At 43.4% G+C, this 19,301-nt stretch overlaps 1 protein-coding gene across 1 annotated transcript in view; it reads right to left on the minus strand.

Annotated features, from left to right (window-relative positions):
- The window catches only part of BCCIP (BRCA2 and CDKN1A interacting protein), a 150,470-nt gene that overhangs the window by 100,024 nt on the left and 31,145 nt on the right, over nucleotides 1-19,301 (minus strand). Inside the window, exons 3-4 of the mRNA XM_078643515.1 lie at nucleotides 11,827-11,907; nucleotides 10,828-10,926 (exon numbers count right to left, since the gene is read on the minus strand). Of these exons, the coding sequence (XP_078499641.1) occupies nucleotides 10,828-10,926; nucleotides 11,827-11,907 (180 nt within the window). The remainder of the gene's footprint in view (nucleotides 1-10,827; nucleotides 10,927-11,826; nucleotides 11,908-19,301) is intronic.

Consider the following 19,301-nt stretch of genomic DNA (forward strand, 5'->3'; position numbering starts at 1 on the left):
CATCAGGTTTCAAATACTGGTTTATATATAATGATTGACTTGTCTCAAAGGAGAGAATAATCTTATATGTGCCAAGTTCAAAATTTGGGCTTGAACTTTTAGATTTCCCACCAAAGACAAGGAATTATGGAGATGTCTCAGACGGTATAAGGGGAAAACAAGGGGCGCTAATACCGGTCTCAAATCAGGAGAGGTACCCAGGAAGATATGGGGGTACCCATGTTCTCATGGTTCAGATAGTAAACCTAAACGTACACAATGCGGAAGGGCCTTGAATGACATGTAGTTGCGCTCCTTCACAAATATACATTGAGCTAGTAGCCAAAGGCTATGCACAGCGGGGGTTGACTGCCCGCGACAGGTTGAAAGCAGAACCTTGTCTCACACCAATCCCAGCTGTGCATGACCTTTGGGGGTGGAAGGTAGTGAAGAAAATTACATTCTCTGGAAAAACACAGTGAAAAAATGAGTTATTGTTTTAGCTCAAACACCAATGACATAAAAACAAAAAATAATCAACAAGAAAGTGAAATGGTGGGAAGCAAAAGTAACGGTGTGTTATGTGCTCAGGAAACCATAACTGGCAAATGTCCATGGTTTTGCGCATGTGAGCCAGATTCACAACTCAAGCCACGAACCAGTAGACAGAGTGGTTTGTGTCACCAGAAACCCGAGAGGGCAATATAGGATAATTTTTCACGTCACTTGCTGTGCATTTTACAGAATACATATTTTTTGGGGTGAAGTTAGCTTGTGAAAGAGGTTTTCTTTTAAGTGCACCTAACAATGGGCACTAGCTTTAATGAGAATGTCTGGATTTTGTTTACATTTCGTTAATAACTGTTGCTAAAGCAATGGACAATGGTGAGGGACAGTGGGTTTTTAAGATCCTGTGACTGCTGCATTTAAAACATAATTATGGATTTGCAACATCTAAAACAGAATTAGCCATTTAAAAAATTGTTTTTTAGAGTTTTATATAGCACGAACTAGACCAGAGACATCGTGTATCAGAGTGCTTTACATAAGCACCAGTTTCGTTACAGATGGACACATTCATTTTTGTTAGGCACAGGGATATTAAGTGATTTGCCCAGAATCACAGTATGGTGAGCGGCATTGCCGAGACTCAAACCCAGTTCCCCAGCTTCGAGGTCGACCGCTCTAGCTGCAAGGCTACATCCTGTCCCCATATAATTTGCACTTTTCACAAAAAAAAAGGTCTGAGCTAAAATGGATAAAAATAACCCTGCCAGAGAATGTGTCACAATCACAAAAACCCAGAGAATTTAGAACTTCTGCAGAGTGATCTGGGACCTGTCATTATGATTAAGTCCTCATTTCACGGCAACCGTGAACATTTTATATATGTGAAAATGGGTTTTAATCCACTGCGTTTTACGCAAAAAAACACACCCTAACAAGTATTTGTCTATAAATTGTAGGTTGTACAACTCCTCCATTATAAACGTGATTAAACTAAAAAGGTCCCAGTTAAGTAGAGATCTCAAAAACAGGAAAGTGCAACAGCTTTGTGATTTGTTGGTAAGTGAGAGAAGGTAGACCATCATTGCTTTTGGGAGGGCTGTAGTCTCCACACAGACCTTCATGTAGTTGCTTCATCTATTGGGCTCACTTGCCAACTGGAGAGCAATGAAGGTCGAGAACAAGGAAACTAAGCTTGGGAATGACCTAGGCCTATCTTTCTGTCCTAAAAATCTATTGTGAGCCTACAATTGTAAAAATTCTTTAACTGGTGCATCACAAGCTACAACTACCAAAATATGCTCTTTGTATCCACCCAAGAAGGAGGTCGGTGAAATTGTTGAGTGGTCACACCAGGACTCCAACCTCTGAATCCCAGGTTACAGACAAGTCTTTGCAGTGAAGGCATCAGTCCACTGAGCAGACTTACAGCCAACTACAGTCATACTTCCGTGAGACGAGGATGACAGAATAGAGCACATATGGTAGTGTTTGGCAAACAACAAAGCTTCCAAGTGGTCAAGAGCAGTACCATCAAGTGCGACACCCCCAGCCAGATTTGTCCTTTCAGCCAACAGTGCATTTCATGCTTAATGTTAAAATGTAGGAGTCATGTAACAAAATGCATTGGGATCCAGTTCTATCAAAAATGTTAAATTTAAAAATAGTTACTCATGGTCCTATTACACAATCATTTCATCATGTCAACATAATTTAATGAGCCTGGTGTTGGGCCTCAGAACATCAGTTACAAAGAGATAGCCTTGCAGACAGCCACCTTACTCCTCAAGTCAAAATGATTAATTCTCTGATTTCATCACAACGCTGCCAGGCTTGACGTAAATATTTATCTTGATCAAAATCACCCTTGCCCTAAACCATGAACCTTTCCTCCAAGACCAACCTTTAAGTACGGTTCTAAAGCAAAGAGTCGTCGCAGCTTTCCCTTAAGCAGGGGACGAAACCCTCATTCACATTCCAGATGCAAGCTTCCTGGCCAGCAGTGACGCATAGCGCCGACATTAAAAGCATGTTCAGCTAGGTTCGTGGAAGAGACGTTCTAGCCTCGCCACAAAATGCGGCTAGAGTTCCCACTACAGGTCCCAAGGCACCCGATTAAATCAAGCCCTCGGTATGAAGCGGTACGTAAGGGAAAGCACATCTTACATAAATAATGCGCACTTGGCTGTATTGTTAACAGAAACTTTTAAACTTCATCATAGAGGTCAATTCAACAAAATAGCTGCGGTAGCGGAAGTGAGATTGCACGCAATTTGACCTTTACTTACAAACACACACACACACACCCTTACACATACTGACACATTCACACACTCTTGCGCAAGCATGCATACAACATGCATTTAACAGCATTTTTTACATACCTTAGCTTCCAGATACGAGCAGTGTCCAGCTAATGTACTCCATGTTTTGTTACACTAATAGTGAATAATATTCTCTATTTATATAATAAAAATATTGACCAAAACCAGGCAAACGGCGCTCCAACCAGCGTCCATTAGGAAGAGCAGTTTGTGTGTCCCAGGCACTGATTTTGACTCCTCTGAGGCCAGGGGCTGCAAAAATAGTGGCAGGGATATCAAGGAGCAAGTCAGGGGTCGCAGATGCAACCCCTAAATGAAGTCCATGGACATTATATCTGCTGCAATATCTCTGAATTTAACGTATAAAGGTGAATGCCACTAGACACAGTTTTTCAATAGTGACCAACAGGAAGCTCGTTATAGCAAATCAGGTTATCAACCAAATGCTTTTTTAACAAACATAAAAAAAGTTTCATTAAGAGTCAGGTTTGCTACTAGGATTCCCTCTGGTACAAGAAGTTCACACCCGCGTGCTCTCTAGGGAGTTAATGTAGCTTTAAATGGCAGGCTACTTACACTCGCATATACCAGGTCAAATCATTAACACATTTCTTCCCCATGTATTGTATTGTAATTGCATTTATATAGCGCTTACTACCCCCAGATGGGGCCTCGAAGCGCTTTTTCGGCAAGTAGGACAGAACCCATAAAGGATTAGTGTTGAATCAGTATGGTGAAATATGAAAGTAATTTGAGTGGTGGATATTAATCAGTTATTTGGATTCAGAAGGATAGTGGAGGGATAGAAGAGGGAAAAAGGTTTGCATTTATATAGCACTTGTCATGTCCATTACTATTATTTTTTTTGCTTCAGTGGCATCGTACCCCCAAGCAAGGAAAAGAAGCCCATCTGCTTCCACCTGTGCTGTAAAAGAACGCTGTGGCCCCGCTCACCCTGGTCCTGGGTGCAACTATACCTGCTGCCCCGGTTTTTGCGCCAGGCTACATTGAAAAAACTGCATATACTGAGTGAGTGGGTTCTGGTTAGTACAAAGATTAAGGAACGGAGCTGAGTCCCCATAAAGGTAATCATCACTCTATCTTGTGAATTTCCAAGATGGGCAGATGCCAAAGGTTCTTCCTCAATTCTGATTCAAAGGGAATGAAGCAGATCAGGAACATAAGTTAGACCAGTTTAGAAACAGCTTAAAATGCAAGAGATAACTTAAAGCTGCTTGCCACAACGTTCACAGAGGAATCTCCACCACCGCTTCAAGACACCACATTCAGACTAACCAGGGAGCAGCGACTGGCATTGGGTACCGTCTTTACTGAATTCGAGAAAAAGCATCTGCCCGGAATGGATTTTTTATTGGTCACCCTGACAAGCCCCCACGTGTCACGCATGTGTAAGGGCTCCAGTCATCAGTGCCACCACGTACCAATTTTTTGTACATCACAGAGAACAGTGGATCACAGCAGGTAGTGGTACCATGGCCTAAATCCCGTTTGTAATGTGATAATGTGGTCCTGTGAGATCTTAGCCCCAGCGGCACCAAGATGCCAGAACAAGCCTCTCAATAGGTTTAGGTCCCATGAGACTTGGTGTTCATACAAGACTAGACTATACACAGTTGCTGGGCAACAAGCCATTAAATAATCTCCACACTGGGCTGTCTTTACTAGAAAGCGCCTCCTGTACTGGAGAAGTATATCTGCTCCTGCCAAAGCCTGCACACCTGAGGCAGTGACTCGTCACATCCATGACACCTCATGAAGGATTAAGATCAGTAACAAATTTACATTGAAGACACAGTCAAAAATGTGTAAACATTTTGGATTCAAGACCCATACTTGAGACGAATCATATTCAGCAGTAGCGATCGGTGGTGGGAGTAGCTGCCGAGCGGTGACGTGGGGAGGTGGGGGGTAGTAATTATGAATTACGGAGGATTACAGGCAAGTAAACCTAAATAAATGAAACAGATTTCGTTGCACACACTGCATCCCTAAATGCGATGCAGTGCACGCAATAAAATTAGTTTTATTTATTTATATGTTTACTTACCTGTAATCCTCCGTCATCCATAGATTACTACCCCCACCCTGTTCCTCCCCCTCCCCACGTCACCGTCCGGCAGCTACTCCCACCGCCGACCGCTACTGATATTCAGTGGTAACTTGAGAAGGATCAATGATCAATGATCTAATGATCAGAGGCTGATGGTGAAAGACCCCTTTTTCCTATCATGGTCAGATCATCTAGCCGTTCCTTTCAATGTGTTTTATCCTATCCAGGGGAGAACTAGTAAAAATCCGAGCAAAATGGAATTGCGTAGGAATTTTAAGAACATCACTGAAAGTTCCTTTACTCCCTGGATATCGAGTCTGTCCATATCCCAGGAGGACAATGCCCAGTTAGCAGTCTCACATTATGAAAAGACCGTAACCGAGGCTTTGGAAGAACTGGCTCCCATTCGCCATTGTTATTCAGCTAGGAAAAGACCATCAGCCCCATGGTTCTCGGAGCACCTAAGACTCCTCAGACAGGAAGCTAGAAGACGGGAGCGCCTCTGGCACTCCAGTTGGGATCTTAGGGACAAGGAAGCCCATAAGATCCTGATAAGGAAGTATAAGCTGGAAGTAATAAGAACAAAACAAGAATATTTTACGACTCTCACTACCTCTCTCTCTTCTCCAAAAGAGCTATTTAGGATAGTGGACTCCCTCACCACTCTTCAGACTCCTGACCCGGTTATTGCTTCACAGGAACTTTGTGATAGCATAGCCTCTTTCTTTCAGACCAAAATCTCGGACATCTATTCCGCCTTGAAATTGCAGAGATCTCTCACCTCTGAGCCTCCTGCCCCCGCTGACTTGGTCCCTGCTCCTTCGGAGAAACTCTCGTTGGGAAGCATGGCATTTTTCCCTCCTCTCTCTTTACAGGATCTAGAGACTCTTCTTAATAAAACCAAATCCGGCTCCCCCCTAGATGCCTGTCCGCTTAAGATCCTGAAGCAGTGTAGAGAATCCCTCTTGCCCCCCCTTGTTGACATCATGAATAAGGCTATGAGGGATGGCATTTTTCCTCAACAGTGGAAAAATGCGGTTGTTAAACCCTTACTCAAGAAACCCTCTCTTGATCCTGGGGTATTAAAGAACTTTCGCCCCATTTCACTGCTCCCGGCTCCTGCGAAGATGTTAGAAACTCATTTAAATAAACATCTTGCCGCCTTCGTGGAAAGCTCGGGCTGTTTGGATCTTTCCCAGCACGGTTTCAGGAGGGAGCACAGCACTGAGTCTGCTCTGACCATAGTGCTCGACAATATCCGCACACGTGTGGATAAAGGTCAGACCTCCCTCCTGATCCTTTTAGACCTTACGGCGGCCTTTGACACCCTTTCTCCCTCAGTTTTAACATCTCGTCTGGGGGAGATCGGGGTTCAGGGGGCTGCCCTTAGGCTACTCACCTCTTTCCTCGATCAACGAGAGCAAAGAGTGATGCTGGGCAAATTTCTATCTCCATCCCTGTCTGTGCAATGTGGGGTCCCTCAGGGGTCGGCGTTAAGTCCGACCCTCTTTAACATTTATGTGACCCCCCTTGCCAGACTAATTAGATCTTTTGGGATGGAGGTAGTTTCATATGCGGATGACACTCAGATCCTCGTCTCCCTCTCCCAGTCAGTAATCTCGACTGCCTCCAACTTTAGATCTTGTATGGAGGCAGTCGGGCAATGGATGATATATAATTCATTGAAACTGAACGGGGAGAAGACAGAGGTGATGGTGTTCGGAGGTAAGGAGGAGATATGGTCAGCCGATTGGTGGCCAAACTCACTGGGTGTCTGCCCGGCTCCTGCCCCTTCCGCTAAAAACCTTGGGGTCATTATCGATCCCACCCTCACCATCTGCAAACAGGTTAACAGAACTGTTTCTACCTGTTGGGGTATCATCCACATACTGAGGAGGATCAGGCATTACCTCTCACAACAGGCAAGGAAACAACTTGCTGTTGCCCTTGTTGGTTCGCGTCTGGACTACTGCAATGCGCTGTATGCGGGTTTGAATAAAAACCTGCTGCAGCGCTTGCAGGTGGTCCAGAACGCAGCAGCGAGGTTTGTCCTCAATCTACCCCGGCGCACCTCGGCTACCTCTGCCAGAAAATCACTTCACTGGCTTCCTATAGAGGACCGGATAGTGTTTAAGACCATGTGTTTGACCTACAGGGCCTTAGCAAAAAGCAGCCCCACTGGAATAGGTTCCATTCTGTCCCGCTATAGCCCCGGCAGGGACCTGCGCTCCTCGAACAGACTCCTTCTTTCAGTCCCCCGTATTCGGAGAGCCAGATGGGGTGGTAAAGCCTTCTCTAATCTGGCTCCCAAGTGGTGGAACGCCCTCCCCCTGGAACTAAGGTCCCTTCCTACTCTTCAGCTTTTTAGAAATGCTCTTAAAACCCATCTTTTTGTGCGGACATATCTATAGTTGTGCCCTGCCCTTTTCTTGTTCTGTTTTGGTAGGCGCCTTGACACCTTCGGGTTTTAGTAGCGCAATACAAATTGCCCTGAATCATTCATCAAACTCAAATAACAAGCAGTAAAGGGTTAAGAGGACCCAAGCCAACAAGTAGACCAATCAACTTCCTGCAGAACACAGCTCAAATCTCCTTACACATCATCTTGATAATATTAGGAGGGCTATGGGATGCTCCAGTATTTTTTGGCTGTTGAGATTAGTCTACCCTATCCCCGCTACCGGTACATACCATAATGTCTGTAGTGCTCCTGAGCATGGTCATATCGGGCCTGCCAGATCACCGTTTCAGAATTGTTATCGGCTCAAATCAAGCATGTGAAGGGGCTCCGAAGTATCTGCACCAAGGATGTGAAACGTACCAGAACACAGTCATAACTTGTCCCACAGAGAATGGGCTTCATTTCTTTTCAAAGTCACATACGACCAGTTGAGGCATCGTCATTTATGGTATTCTCCAGAGTCCATAAAACATGAACAATATAATTCTGAATATCCAGGTACCCACTTGTAAGAGGAGAATATGGCAGATGGAAGTACTGATAAACTGACTAATGTAAAACAGAAAGAAGCAAAGATAATATAAAAGACATGAGCTAAACAGATCAGAAAGAGGTATTCAAATTCAAACAATGCCCTATACTTCAAAAAGCTCCCTAAAAAAATAAATTTCTTTTGCATCACAGAAACACCCTAAACATAATATAACCTTGTGTAGCACATAAAGTGATCCATTATGAAACTGGTAAAAAATTGGTAAACAGGAAATAAATAAAAGGGAAAGTATTTATTCACCAGAAGTAGCTTCAATAGAAAATGCACAAGAGTTCGTATCAAAAGAATTACCACACTACAAACTAAACGTCAACTGTTTAAAGTTGAACATGATATTTCTGAACATTCCCATTCTGTGTGGAAGTTATTGTCATGTGTAGAACCAGAAATGATTGTATTGTATTGTAATTGCATTTATATAGCGGTTACTTCCCCTGACGAGGCGTCGCACCGCTTTTTCAGAGAGTAGCATGCTACTCCGGAACCCATAAAGGATTAGTGGTGAATTAGTATTGTGAAATATGAAAGTAATTGAGTGGTGGATATTAGTCAGCTATTTGGATTGAGAAGGACAGCGGAGGGATAGAAGAGGGAAAAAGGTTTGCATTTATATAGTGCTTGTTACCCCGGATTGTGTGTTGATGAGCTTTTTTAGCGAGTAGCACGCTACTCCGGAGCCCATAAAGGATTAGCGTTGAATTAGTATAGTGAAATATGAAAGAAATTTGAGTGGTGGATATGTTACATCAGAAGCCCTAAGCGGTTATGCTTACTAACGTTAGTTAAAGGCCTCCGCAGGCCAAATGACAAGCAAGTAAGTATACTCTACCAAAAATCCGCCTTTTTAGTTACTGAATGGAATGTAATTTCATTAATCTTGATTGTTTTATTATTTGCATTTTAGTTAATATATGTAGATTGCGTTTCTTTTACTTTTCATTAAACAATTATTTATCAATATTTATAAGTTTTTTTTTCTCCTTTTGGTGAAGCAACCGAAGACAATTTTGATCATATTAATTGAATTTAATTGTGGATGTCACAATAGCATTCCTGTTTGGGGGGCGAGTTTATATGCCTCCTAGTACCGTGACAACTGGTAATATTCATTCTCTAAAAAGTTACAGGGCATTCTATTGGTATGCTAATGAATTAGTTATTCATTTCCTGTGTTTGAGATCCACAAACTCTTAGAAGAGATGGACTAATAAACGTACTGCACAGGAACTATGGTAATGCATTACCTGACTCTTACACACTTCATATTAATGATACAGTTCAATAATGACTGTTTGCCACCAATTGCGCTTCTTGATCATACCCGGCTGGCTGAATCCCTGCTCCATGATTAAATTATTTTTCTGACATGAAATTTGGATGTTATATTTTTTTGAAAAAGTAAAGTTCAATAAATGAAAGCAAAATCATATATATAGTTTGTCCTGATTAGTGTACATTTTGTAAGCATTTTAATTGCTTCATGTGATCAACACGTGTGGCCGGACACACACCTTTTCCATTTCAAGGTTTAAAAATACAAATACATATTACTTTGATTTGGTTATTTACAAACTTGGAAAATCTCATGTGCATGAATTGCAAATTTGATTAGAATGGTCAGTAAGATTGTGAGGTCACCAGTACGGCAAGGGTGCCAAGTTAAGTGAATAGTAGATGAAAATATCCTGCCAGAAAAGTGACTTGCAATGGTACCAAGGGAGTCACATTCTCTGCTTTGTCACTCACATAGCAGAGCACCCATCATTTCTATTCGCCTGAACTGTGCCAAATAGATCACAAATGGTACAAACTTTTTTTTTTTTTTAATATGGAGGTACCAGACTAATTTATGCAAATACGACTTGACAAATAAGAAGAGAGCTTGTGTGGCCCATTAACATAACTGACGAAGAAAGGTAAGGTGAGACTGACAATAGCAGAGACTAGTTTGAGAACTGAGCACTACAACTAAACTCGGAGATAATCTGCACCTAAGCCTTGATATTTGTCCAAGGGACACTACTCTCATACTGGGGGGAAGTCCTAACTAGACGGACCAAAGAGGGAGGAAACACCTGAAAGAGGGGCATGGTGGGGCAGAATGCAAGGTATAGTAGACCATGTGCCAGTATGAGATTGTGACTTTATGCGCGGTCAAGTATTACATTTTTTATGTGTAGATTAAAGTACTTTTCATTGACCAAACTACAATACGGAGTTGGGCATTCAGCGATTGCACTGCTGGAGGATTGTGGGGAGCTGAATTTGTGTACTCCCACACGACCTCCTTGAGAAGCATGCGACTGCTTGCCACTGCTACCACCAAGAGTCAAATGCTGAAGGAGTTGTACTTGGCCCAGTTTGCAATGCCACAGTAGAATGGCTCCTGGGACATCAGCGACAAACGACCCCAGCCCCTAAGCCCAGTTGCCCCTGCTTTCCACTTAACCCCCTGGAAAGGGGTCAGACTAATGTAAGACAGCAAACCGTAAAAAGGGAAACCCGATTTAAAATAATGTATAAATTGTTCTAATTTATCTATTGACATTTTTTTTTTTTTTTAATATGGACAGCTTTGGAAGTGTATCTAGTGCCTGAGAAGAGGTTACCCCCAGAGAGTCGCTGAATGGTGTTCTGAGACACTGTTATCTTATCAGCAAAGACATTAACCAGATCTCTACAGATTTTGAGAGGGGCCGATAGGGGAACCTAAATTAGTATATATCAGACTGTTTGCATTGCATCCCACTGTAAAGTTTGAAGTATTTAAAACGCCTTTCACAATGAATTAAGGAACATATTACACACAAACCATTGAATGAATACGTTGCAACCGAATTGAAATCCATATTGCACGTAGCAAACAGGATGCCCGCTAATAAAAAAAAAAGGTGATAGAGTAAGATAGATATACATTTTTCAAGCAATTTACCTTTCTTTCAGTTATGTTTAGGAGACTAATAAAGCCAAATACGTGGCCATGGTCGTCATCATCATCATCATCTTCGTCGTCTTCCAGGTTTTCTGCTTGCTGATGGATATAAAAACACAAAGTTTCATGAACCAGTTAATAAAATAATTCCACGTTAAAGTATTAATAACAAATAATTTGGAGTTGAAGAGCGAGAAAGCAAAGAAAGATAGAGATCCTACACTCTTGCAGCAACTGCTCTGTGAGCCATGTAGATATTAGTAGCGCTTTGCGCTACTCCTTCTTTCACAGTGAATTAAGCACTAATTGTTTAATTAAATAACACATAGTACTGGGGATTATTCGGCTTATCAGTCTGTGCTGCAAGTGACATGTTCTAATCAGTCCCACGTTACCAGGAATAACCGAGTTAACTATATGGTAGATTGTCACTGAGCAATTTCCTGTGATGGAGTATTATCATCACCCCTCTCCATTACCTGATCCCCATGTTCTATAGTACTCACAGTAAACCCGCCTGGTGTACAGCGCTCCCTGGCTTCATGCGCTATAGGTCACATACATACACATATCATAGTAAGTCTCCAGGTTTTCCAGTAATTATTGTTTTGACATTCCTATCTGCATGTATCCATATTTCTTCTCATCTTATTTATATATTTCCAGATGTATGTTGGTGGGTGAAGATATTACGCTGCTACTAGTATATTTCCCGGTTAATTTAACTCACTCTGCTAAGCCTGTTAAGTTTTAGCATGCTAAAAGTAGTTATATACAATAAAGAAATATAAATATAATTGAATGAAAAAAAGTTAACATTGCAGTACTGGCAAATTTGCATTAATTAAACTATGTTATTAAATATCAGCGGTTTTTAAACTTTCAATGCAAATTACTGAAAGATGGGAACGGAGAAACGTAATTATAACGTGTGCCACAAACACAATTTCTTGGTTAGAAGGCATTATATATATTTTTTAAACTACCCAAATATGTTACCTTAATCACACTCCCAATATGATTCTGCTGTATTAATATGTCTGCCACTTCGGATGTGTTAACATGAGCTTTCAGAAACAGCTGAAAAACAAAAACAAATGATAACCTTTATAAAAGAACACAAATGTTACAAGTAGATGGTTTAATTTGTCAACTAAGATGCAGGATTCACTCTCAACAAACAAATTAAGATGGTCGTAAAAGCACGAGGTAGACCCAAGAAATGGGGTAAAATTTGGGGCCAATGGAACTCCTACTGAGGAGATATATGCACGCCTCCCCTCACAGAGATACCTGATCCTCCCCAGTCCCCCATACCCAACATTCCTGGTATTGTTTAGCTTTTATGTTATTTGAATTTGCGTTTTCTGCCTCAGACCCCCCTCATCTGTGTAAATTATCTCCTGTATTGTATTGTAATGCATTTCCCGTCCTCCTTGAGCGCACACCCGAGTATATTGTTTTATTGCCTTGGGGTTTTTTTTTCATGTTTTTATTGTACAATAAAAAGAGTTTAAAAAAAATAAAAAAGATGGCCGTAAAAAGACATCTTCCACCCAAGAGGGCTTTTTTTGACACAAACCGGACAATGCCCTCACCTGACTTTAAAGATCAACCAGAAACAGGTTCTGGAGAAACGGAACCTGAAACCTGTGCCTCAGAGCACAGACTGACTTCCCTTTTTATGGCTGCTCGGAACCATTGTGGAGAATGTTCCCTCTGCAGTTAAAAACATACATTTGGAAAACAAGCTTCTAGGTAAATGCTTCATAAACTACACAGCGGACCTTGGTCTTGGCTCCAGACTACTTTTCTGAAATGCCTATTGTAAATTGCAATGCACATAACAGAAGTAGTGGTGGCATGGAGAAGAGACCAGGTGAAATCAAGCTTACCTTATACTGCTGCTAATCAAGGCCTACCATTGGCAATGGTCCTACGGGATGCAGAAAAGGCCTTTGATAGAGTAACGCTGGCCTATCTATGGAGCACCATGGGTAAAATAGAGTTTGGCTCTTTTTAGGCTTTGTCCTGGCGTTGCAACTGCGTAGCAGTTGCTCCGCCCAGGCGAAATCTAATGTTATCTCTATAGTGGGGACTGGAAACTGCCCCTTCTTCCATTGGCTAGCTCCATAAATGGAGGCTAGCCATTGGAAGAGATTGGCTGTCAATCACGTTTTCCCGTGAAAACGCGATTCGGGGGCGTTTCTGGGTCTTTAAGCCCCGCCCATTGTTGCCGTGTGTCCCGGGCCGCGCGGTGATTGGCTGCAGGCCCGGTACACCCCCGTGACGTCATTACCCGGGCCGCGCTGTGATTGGCTGCCGGCCCGGGACACCGCCGTGACGTCAGCCAATCACAGCACGGCCCGGGACCTGACTTTTTGTCTCTGTTGCCGATCTCGCCAACAGTCTGAGCTGGCTGTGAGAAACTGAAAACAAATGAACTGTCTGTACCAGAAACTTGTACTGACGTAAGTGTGCAGGTCACTGAAAATGCCAAACCAATGATCTGCACTGAAGCTTTAAAGTGTACAGATCACTGAAAGAAATACTTTTATTTTGCCAGTCGTAGTAAAACCAGAACCACAACATTTGTCAACGTACCAATTGCTGTTGGCACTTCTTTTAATGAAAAGTTTAAAAAATGCCTATCTTGATCAGTCGATGACGCTGTCTTTAATAAATAATCAAGAGACAGTCTAGCTTAATTCAGAAGCTATTCGTACGTGCGGAGTTGTGCGTAATGGCAAAAGCCGATTTACCTTACAGTAAGGTAAGCACTGACAATCACCAAGCTATAACGGGAAGACAATCCGCAGTTGAAACGCATGAGAAATCAATGCACAGTTCTTCCGATGCCTCAGCTGTTCTAAATGCGTGCAGACCTTCAACGTGCAGCTTTCCAATCAGTAGCCATGAGTTTCTTTTATTATTGCTTACATTTCAAGGCATGATCAATGCGCATTTTAGCTGAAAATGGATCATAAATCCAAAGTTACTGTGAACAGGGGCCCCCACAGTAGGGTAGGCCCGAGCCCCCAAAATTCTTAGTGTCCCTACATGGTCTTCAGCAAGTTTCTAAGAAGCACATGCTTACAAAAGAGGACTTGTTATTTGTGTGTCCTTGTGTTCAGTAAGACTCCACAATTGAGCTTCTAAAAAAGGCCATGCACATGTAAAATACTTCATGGGTGGGTCTCTGTGTCCAATGTGCCTTCACACCCATGCATAAGAGGGTGCGAGGAGCATGCATGACCTAGTGCTTAGCAGGGATCTTTATCCACGTGTGTGTAAGTGGATCAGGACTTCACGTCAGGCTGTGCTGTGATCATTATCCCACCCATGCACATCTTTCTTCTGTGACATGCCATACAGTCTCATTGGAGAACCCTTCAAGGAAATTTTGTCTGGATACTACTACTGATTCCTTGGTATCTTGTAAGCAGCTGAGTGATGTTATCTTAATGCTGATTACTGTACCCCGAGCAGGGACTTCAGAATGTTTTTTTTTCCTAGGCTCAGAGTTAGATCCTGCCGCGTAGTTTGCATAGCAACATTTAACTATTACCCTTCTGTGTCCCGGGCCGCGCTGCGATTGGCTGCAGGCCCGGGACACCCCGTGACGTCATTACCAGGGCCGCGCTGTGATTGGCTGCCGGCCCGGGACACCCCCGTGACGTCAGCCAATCACAGCACGGCCCGGGACCTGACTTTTTGTCTCTGTTGCCGATCTCGCCAACAGTCTGAGCTGGCTGTGAGAAACTGAAAACAAATGAACTGTCTGTACCAGAAACTTGTACTGAAGTAAGTGTGCAGGTCACTGAAAATGCCAAACTAATGATCTGCACTGAAGCTTTAAAGTGTACAGATCACTGAAAGAAATACTTTTATTTTGCCAGTCGTAGTAAAACCAGAACCACAACATGTGTCAACGTACCAATTGCTGTTGGCACTTCTTTTAATGAAAAGTTAAAAAAATGCCTATCTTGATCAGTCGATGACGCTGTCTTTAATAAATAATCCAGAGACAGTCTATCTTAATTCAGAAGCTATTCGTACGTGCGAAGTTGTGCGTAATAGCAAAAGCCGATTTACCTTACAGTAAGGTAAGCACTGACAATCACCAAGCTATAACGGGAAGACAATCCGCTGTTGAAACGCATGAGAAATCCATGCACAGTTCTTCCGATGCCTCAGCTGTTCTAAATGCGTGCAGACCTTCAACGCGCAGCTTTCCAATCAGTAGCTATGAGTTTCTTTTATTATTGCTTACATTTCAAGGACTGATCAATGCGCATTTTAGCTGAAAATAGATCATAAATCCAAAGTTGCTGTGAACAGGGGCCCCCAAAGTAGGGTAGGCCCGAGCCCCCAAAATTCTTAGTGTCCCTACCTGGTCTTCAGCAAGTTTCTAAGAAGCACATGCTTACAAAAGAGGACTTGTGATTTGTGTGTACATGTGTTCAGTAAGACTCCACAATTGAGCTTCTAAAAAGGGCCATGCACATGTAAAATGCTTCATGGCTGGGTCTCTGTGTCCAATGTGCCTTCACACCCATGCATAAGAGGGTGCGAGGGATTGATGCGTTGCTCGTCGCTCTCTCTCTTTCGTTGGCATCTTTCTTTTTGATGTGTTTTGAATTATGTTTATCTCTTTGCATCATCCTTGCATGTGTGCGAATCACTGACAGAACTAGAAAACGGAAAATGGAGTTTCTAGAATGCGTAACACTGTTCGTCATATTATTGGTCATGCCTTGCAGATGTTTATTTTGTATGCTTGCTAATGAAGTTTCTGATGTTATTTTCACGCCATGTGCTTGTAAGCTTCTGTGGACCAATCTGATGCAAATAAAGAGATTTAAAAAAAAAAAAAAAAAGCGGGTGCGAGGAGCCTGCATGACCTAGTGCTTAGCAGGGATCTTTATCCACGTGTGTGTAAGTGGATCAGGACTTCACGTCAGGCTGTGATCATTATCCCACCCATGCACATCTTTCTTCTGTGACATGCCAGACAGTCTCATTGGAGAACCCTTCAAGGAAATTTTGTCTGGATACTAGTTATTCCTTGGTATCTTGTAAGCAGCTGAGTGATGTTATCTTAATGCTGATTACTGTACCCCGAGCAGAGACTTCAGAATGTTTTTTTTTCCTAGGCTCAGAGTTAGATCCTGCCGCTGAGTTTGCATAGCAACATTTAACTATTACCCTTCTGAGACTAGATTTCCCATATATACTGTAATCTAAGTAGTCACTGTAACAGATTGTTGTTAATCCTCTGAGATGATAAATGAACAGGCTCATTTTCTTCTAATTGAGGTGCTATTCCCCGCTCCTGTTCAGTTCATAAAAAACTCAACTGTAGGAAAGTAAGCCTTTCTCTTTCCAGCAAATTGTATGTAGAAGCAGTTTTTTGTCTCCATTTCATTATAGCATTAATTTACAGCTACTACACAAGCATCTGGAGCCATAATTTTAGGTTGTCTGGGCAGCGAACGCTGTATTGATCTTGACAATTGAGCATTTTAAAAGCATAAATAGCAAAAGGCAAACAGTGTGGCTCCGTGCAGATATCTACCGGGAGCAAACTTCAAAGGTAGATGTGAATCCAGTGGCCAAGAGCACAGGGGGTCACCACCATTTAGGGCGTGGGGGTCCCAATCTGCCCAAGCCCAGTGAATGTATGGGAGATTCAGGGCCCCTCATTACACTCTGCAGATGAGCCCATCATTTTGTGTTCTGCACTCCATGCCTTTATGGAGATGTTGTGGGCCTTGCGCACTACTATAATTAGATCCTTTTAAGTAATTATAAACCGATGCCAGAGTGCAGGTTTTTTTTCCTTCTGTTTTATATGGTGCAAAATCGACCCGAAGGTATCAGAGCGCTTTACATGAGCACCAGTTGCATTACAAGCGGACACATTAATTTCTAGGTACGTGGAGATTAAATGATTTGCCCAGAATCACAGGATGCTTGAGCCTCCTGCCAATTTAGAACCTGGTGCTTCAGCTTCATAGTCAGCCGCTCTAGCCGTTCAACTGTAAGGATCACGCAGCCCTGTTACATTGCAGTTTCCACAGTGAGAACAAGTATCACGCCCCAGCTTTTAATGTAAATGTTGCTGTACTCACAATTTGCTGCGTTGCTAAATACTTAGGTCCCAAAGGCGAGACCTATTACATTGCAAATGCTTGTCTTCCTTTGTTTCGCCCTTATCCAATTTTCCTCGCACACATGTTTAACTTGCCTTGCAAATGTTAGCATTTCTCGGTCTCTAATCAGGTTTGTTTACTTTGCCACCCCACTTACCCCCACCCGGAAGCACTTCCATTGTTTCTTCTTTCTTGCTGTATTATTCATCAGCTCTTGTGTGGTGTGTGTGTGTGGGGGCTCGTGCGTGTGTGTGGGGGGCTCGTGTGTGTGTGTGGGGGGCTCGTGTGTGTGTGTGGGGGGCTCTTGTGTGTGTGTGGGGGGCTCTTGTGTGTGTGTGCAAATACAATACGTCTCGCATTTGCGACAGAGTAAGCTATTGGCATTGTAAATGACAATGCCATTTATTTATCTGTTTTCAAAACCAACACATAAATAAAAAGTTTGTCATTTACAATGCCAATAGCTCTAACTTTTCCGAAGGCGAAACCGTTGCATTGTAAATGCTTGTTTATGAAGGCGATTCAAATCCTTTATAAGCAGCCACAAGTCTTGAATCAACGAACAGGTATAAGCATCGATAGTATAAAAATCGTGCAAGGCACACAGCAAGAATGTCCTGGTTACCCCCTATAGAATATAATATATAACTGTTTATACAGACACTTTGAAATAAGGTTTATTGTTTTGTTTTTTAAAGGGCACACAAGTACACTATTAGCATAAGCAGACGACAACGCAGTAATTACCACAACTGCAGAAACCTCTAGGATGGAAACGGATATGGAAGCTAATCTCTACCCGTCTCCTGAACTGTGGGAAAACACAAATACTTTTTAATAGTTATGTTAACTATGTTAATTTTTTACGCTTCCATACTCTACATTTCTTACTTTGCTCATTCTCTCTTACCAGTCTACCATTGCTCCATCCCTGTTCCGCCACGGCTTTTGTGCGGAGGGAAGTGAAGCGCAAGTCTTTTATTTATTTACGTTTTTTGATCGGTCTAGCCGCTCCGAGGTACGGGTTAACAAGCATTTACAATAAAATGGTCTCGGCATTATTAAAGGTAGAGCTATTGGCATTGCTCATGACATTTGTTTTTAAATCATAAATAAATGGCATTGTCATTTACATTGCCAATAGCTTAATCGTTTGCATATGCGAGACCTATTGCATTAGCACCCACACACAGGGGGCAGGGGCAGGAGAGCAAGTACAACGAACGAGGGGGCAGGGTAGCAAGCACAGCGAAGGGGTATGGGAGCAGGAACAGCGAGGGGGCAGTGGCAGGAGAGCAAACCCAAGCAACGAGGGGCAGGGGAAGGAGAGCAAGCACGACGAACGAGGGGGCAGGGGCAGGAGAGCAAGCACAAGCAACGAGGGGGCAGGGGCAGGAGAGCAAGCACAAGCAACGAGGGGGCAGGGGGCAGGAGAGCAAGCACAGCCAGGGGGCAGGGGAGCAAGCACAGCCAGGGGGCAGGGGAGCAAGCACAGCCAGGGGGCAGGGGAGCAAGCACAGCCAGGGGGCAGGGGAGCAAGCACAGCCAGGGGGCAGGGGAGCAAGCACAGCCAGGGGGCAGGGGAGCAAGCACAGCCAGGGGGCAGGGGAGCAAGCACAGCCAGGGGGCAGGGGAGCAAGCACAGCCAGGGGGCAGGAGAGCAAGCACAGCCAGGGGGCAGGAGAGCAAGCACAGCCAGGAGGCAGGAGAAGAGGGGCGGGTTCAAGCTCTGCTCTGGCCCCCTGCCCCCGCTCATTCAGCATACATTAATGGGCCAGGCCCAGCGAGAGAAAGGGAGTGATGCCTCTGCCCATCTGCCTCTAGAAAGGCCACTCAGGCACCCACTGGGCTGCTGGCAACATCCTAACAGCACAGAGAGCCCCCAGGCTGCCCAAAGAAGCAGCCCACAGCTAGAACTCGGCTACCAGCACTTCAGCCATTTCCAGAGGGCCCGCGTTACCAATCTGAGCCTGCCTACTGATCATCAAGCTTGATGTTGGGCTTCACACCACACCCAAGGGCAATCTTTGGGTCTCTCTGTATCCTATCGAAGAGCCAAGTTTCAGTGCTAGACTGATTACCATGCTTACAAGCCACTGTCAATGTGAAACTCGAAATCGTACTGTACCATACAGAGAAGCGATATAAGACATTCCTGCAGCCTATTATAAGCACCTTTCAATATCCTCTATATCTAAAGAAAGGTCAATGTCCAACTCCATATGCTACAGCCAAGCTTTACTGCTCTCACAAGAGCCTGCATAGAGACAACGTCAACGCTGAATTCTATACCCTGCTGCCCATCTTCAGAGTTCACAC

This window comes from Lissotriton helveticus, chromosome 5_1, assembly GCF_964261635.1.
Source record: "Lissotriton helveticus chromosome 5_1, aLisHel1.1, whole genome shotgun sequence".
Taxonomy (NCBI): domain Eukaryota; kingdom Metazoa; phylum Chordata; class Amphibia; order Caudata; family Salamandridae; genus Lissotriton; species Lissotriton helveticus.